General features: G+C 54.0%; 1 protein-coding gene across 1 annotated transcript in view; it reads left to right on the forward strand.

Moving 5' to 3' along the window:
• The window catches only part of LOC104988469 (arylsulfatase E-like), a 13,439-nt gene extending 12,061 nt beyond the window's left edge, over window positions 1-1,378 (forward strand). The window contains exons 8-9 of the mRNA XM_010839812.1: window positions 293-414; window positions 956-1,378. Of these exons, the coding sequence (XP_010838114.1) occupies window positions 293-414; window positions 956-1,314 (481 nt within the window). The 3' untranslated portion in view covers window positions 1,315-1,378. The remainder of the gene's footprint in view (window positions 1-292; window positions 415-955) is intronic.
• Window positions 1,379-2,849: the final 1,471 nt, after the last annotated feature.

Below are 2,849 nucleotides of genomic sequence, written 5' to 3' on the forward strand. Positions count from 1 at the left end.
GATTCCAGGTCTTATGGATGCACAGCACATATTCTGTGATGAGTTAAAGGTCCAATCTGTATAAAACCAAGCAGCTGTTTCCCAGACATTGGCCCATCCATGCATTCAGAATAAGGCTGGGCAGACCTTTGTGTCAGCCCCCAGCAGGGGGCGGGGACCCGCCAGGCTCTTCCAAACAAAGGTCCTGCCTGCAGGCGGATGGTATACCAGTTGCCCGCGGGGCTCGCTCAAGGGTCTTGCCCACCTCTCAGTGGCCCTGCCCTGAGTCTGCGCCCCTCGCTCCCACCCGCAGGGTGGTGGACGGCCGGGACCTGCTGGCCCTGCTCCAGGGGACCGCGCGGCACTCGGACCACGAGTTCCTCATGCACTACTGCGAGAGCTTTCTGCACGCCGCCCGGTGGCACCAGCGTGACCGTGAGTCCGCCGCACGCGGGAGCCCGGCTTGGCCTCTGCTCTCCTTTTCTGCTGCCTCACGCCTTTCTTTTATTTCCACGTGATTGTCTTTACTTCCTTCATGGTAGTATTTTTCTTCCGATCCCAGGAGCATCCTTTAGCTGTCAGTCATCCTGCCCTGGTGGGATGGGAATGCTTGCCTATGGTTTCGTGGTTGTTCAGTCACTAAGTCGTGTCAAACTCTTTGGTGACCCCATGGACTGTGAAGCTCCCCCCAACCCCGCCAGGCTCCTCTGTCCATGGGATTCTCTGGGCAAGAATACTGGAGTGGGTTGCCATGCCCTTCTCCTCCAGGCAATCTTCCCGACCCAGGGATCGAACACGGGTGTCCCGTGTTGCAGCCAGATTTTTTACTGTCTGAGCCACTAGGGAAGCCCACAGCTGTCCCATCCACCCCAAACATGCTCAGAAGACTGGCCACCATCCATCCTTAACCTTCAGTAAGTCCACTAATTGAATCCACTAATTCAGTTAAGTTCACTAATTCTCCCCCTTCCTCCAGGGGGCGCAGTGTGGAAAGTCCACTTCACAACCCCCATCTTCCAGCCAGACGGCGCGGGCGCCTGTTACGGGCAGATAGTGTGCCCCTGCTCGGGGAACAGGGTGACCCACCACGCCCCACCGCTGCTCTTCGACCTGTCCCGAGACCCTTCCGAGGCCCACGCCCTCACGCCGGACACGGAGCCCTCGTTTCACCAGGTGGTGGAGACCGTGGCCCGGGCCGTGGCGGCCCATCGCCAGACGCTCATCCCGGTTCCGCTGCAGCTGGACGCGGCGGACAACACGTGGAAGCCGTGGCTGCAGCCCTGCTGTGGTCGGTTTCCCTTCTGCTGGTGCGATCGGGACGCGGACCCCCGGTAGGAGCCCGCCTGTGATAACCGGCTCACTGGGGTCAAACATATATAAAACATCGGTGTGAAGTCAAGTTGCCTGCCTGTGTGGGCGTGAATGCTTTCACCTAGAATCCAGGCTTGGGGTTGGTGCAGGGCGGTGGGGTGGCGGGAAGGAAAGGCTGAGATATATGAAGAGTAACATGGAAATTCACATTGCGGCTGCGTCGTGCCAGACTCTTTGCGACCCCATGGACTGTAGCCCCACCAGGCTCCTCTGTCCATGGGATTCTCCAGGCAAGAATACAGGAGCAGGTTGCCAAGCCCTCCTATAGGGGATCTTCCCGACCCAGAGATCCAACCGCGTTGCAGGCGGATTCTTTACTAGCTGAGCCACCAGGGAAGCCTGGAAACTTACACGACCATATGTAAATTACATAAGCAATGGGAATTTGCCATATGACTCAGGGAACTCAAACGGGCTCGGTGACAACCTCGACGGGTGGGATGGGGAGGCAGATGGGAAGGAGGTTCAAGAGGGAGGGGACATATGTGTACCTATGGCTGATTCATGTTGAGCTTTAGCAGAAGCCAACCAAATTCTGTAAAGCAATTATCCTTCAATTAAAAAGATAAATCAATTAAAAAAAAAGAATCCAGTACTTGTCTTTCTGTTTTGACATTGAGAAAGACAAATATCGTATATTAATGTATATAGGAGAAGGGGACGACAGAGGATGAGATAGTTGGATGGCATCCCCGACTCAATGGACATAAGTTTGAGCAAACTCCAGAGCTGGTGATGGACAAGGAGGCCTGGCGTGCTGCTGTCCACAGGGTCATAAAGACTCGAACACGACTGAGCGACTGAACTGAACTGAATGCACGTACGTGGAATCTAGAAAGATGGTCCTGACGATCCTAACTGCAGAGCCGAAAAGGAGACGAGACATAAAAGACATAATTGCGGACACAGCGGGGGAAGGACGGGGTGGGATGGACGGATAGGGTAGCCTTGAGACATATGTTCTATCCTTTGTAAGGTAGAGAGCCAGTTGGAATTTGCTGTACGACATTAGGAAGCCAAAGCTGGTGCTCTGGGGGTAGGATAGGGAGGGAAGTTCAAGACGAAGGGGATATACGTATACCTACGGCTGACTCATGTTGATGTGTGGCAAAAACCCAACACAATACTGGGAAGTAATGACTCTCCAATAAAGTCTAAGACTCCAACGCTAAGATATACAAATGAACTTATCTACTCAACAGAAACCTGGGTCTGATGCCTGGGTCAGGAAGACCCCCTGGAGGAGGAAATGGCAACCCACTCCAGGATTCTTGCCTGGAGAATCCCACAGAGGAGCCTGGTGGGCTACAGTCCACGGGGTCGCAAAGAGTCGGACACGACTGAGCGATGAACTCACACACCCACACACAGAAACAGAGTCACAGGTGTAGAGAACAAACTTATGCTTACCAGCGGGTAAGGGGTGGACAGGACATACTGGGAGATTGGAATGGACACATACAGACTACGATGTATTAAATGGCTTTCTTTTTCTTTTT

This window comes from Bison bison, unplaced genomic scaffold (genome assembly GCF_000754665.1).
Source record: "Bison bison bison isolate TAMUID 2011002044 unplaced genomic scaffold, Bison_UMD1.0 scf7180017846458, whole genome shotgun sequence".
In the NCBI taxonomy this organism is placed as follows: Eukaryota; Metazoa; Chordata; class Mammalia; order Artiodactyla; family Bovidae; genus Bison; species Bison bison.